This window comes from Trichinella spiralis (assembly GCF_000181795.1).
Source record: "Trichinella spiralis strain ISS 195 chromosome Unknown Scfld4349, whole genome shotgun sequence".
In the NCBI taxonomy this organism is placed as follows: domain Eukaryota; kingdom Metazoa; phylum Nematoda; class Enoplea; order Trichinellida; family Trichinellidae; genus Trichinella; species Trichinella spiralis.
In genome coordinates, this window is record NW_003531288.1 from 798 (window position 1) to 2311 (window position 1514).

At 42.3% G+C, this 1514-nt stretch overlaps 1 protein-coding gene across 1 annotated transcript; it reads left to right on the forward strand.

Moving 5' to 3' along the window:
- Window positions 1-1086: 1086 nt before the first annotated feature.
- Tsp_12837 (conserved hypothetical protein) lies at window positions 1087-1434 on the forward strand. The gene has a single exon (XM_003367398.1). The coding sequence runs from the start codon at window positions 1087-1089 to the stop codon at window positions 1432-1434; it is 348 nt and encodes a 115-aa protein (XP_003367446.1).
- Window positions 1435-1514: the final 80 nt, after the last annotated feature.

The window sequence follows — 1514 nt, forward strand, 5'->3', positions numbered from 1 at the left end:
TTCAAGCACGTAGAAATGTCAATTTAACTAATCAGTGTTGGCAAAAATACCGACAAACAAGCGAGCGAGCGAGCAGAAATGATGAATTTGTGAAAGCATTAAACGTGGCTAGAACTGAAATCCATTAGTGAAAATTTTGTTCGTTATTTTTCAAGGGTTGCGTAAAATTTTTCATTTTCAAAGCTGCAAACGCAAACAATCCCCATTTTGCTTAACAAGAAGAAAATAAAATAAGCTGAACAAAAAAATGAGCTTCAAAATGAGAAAACAAGAACAAGCATGTGTGCAATCAGTGAAGGAGAATTTGTCCGTTTATTATTTATTTCATTTCCACTGTTTTTGCTCATTGATCAGAGAGAGGTTGAATTTGAAATTTTCAATTGCAGAAAAATGTGGGCTTTGCGAACGTTGCTCACCGGAAACCGACAATTGTACAGCTATTGAATCTCGACCAGGTCGGTGGTGCAAGGTATTCAATCCTTGCGACAACCGTCAATGTCCAGCGTATCCAGAGGCGGTTTGTGTTCGAGACGAGTGCGACTGCTTTTTGAGCGAATTTCGACAACGCGATGGCACGCCTCTTACTTGGAAGCAATGCCACACACAAAGCTGATTCCATTGGCAACGTTGTTAGTGTTAAGAAAAGAAAAATTAACCATCCATAACAACAACACCAATAATAATGTTGATGATAATGCTGATAATAACAATAATAATAATAAAGGTGATTGATTGTTCGTTACATGGTTGATTGATTGACTACCAGTTGAAAGTGCGATTAATGAGCGCATAGAATTGCTTATTGTGCGGTTGAAAAAATTCTTGAAGCTTCTGTCGAGCTTCCACGCTCACCCTGACGTGCGCTCTGCCTTTGGTGTTGCCCAAACAGGACGGACCGTCGACGGGATGCACGTAACAGTAGAACCCCCTTTGTACGGTTGAAGTAGAGCTGTTCAGCGCCAATATGCGGTGGCAAGTTGAGAAATCGTTCCACAGCACGCAGTTCAACAATCGGCTCCTCAATTAGCCGATCTCCGTCGGCAATGTGAATCTGATTCATTGGAAAATAACCAACCCATGGCGCAAATGCACCCAATACAGCTGGTTTACCACCTGCTTGTATCCAACCCGATCCAAATTTCCCGTTCAAAACGGCTTGTCAAACCTCTTGTTCCAGCTAACTTTTCATTCCTTCTTTTGTTCCACCTGCCGCAAATCGGAAATGGGCCGCCCAAAGGATTTTCAAAAATTAAAAACAGTCCTCATTTGGAATTCGCCGGAAAACTCAATCCGGGCCCAAAAACTCGGGAAATACCCGGAGTTTTTCTAATCCCCCTCCCCCCCAAAGGGTGGCCAAAGGATTCTGACCGGGGTACCCACTTAAACCCATTCTTTAACGGGATTCGTTTTCTCAAAAAAGCAACTCCTTGGTAAAAAATGCGACTATTGTGGAGTACAGCCGAAAAAATTGTGCAACAAAACCTTTTACCCCCCTTTTTCCTTGTCTCGATGGA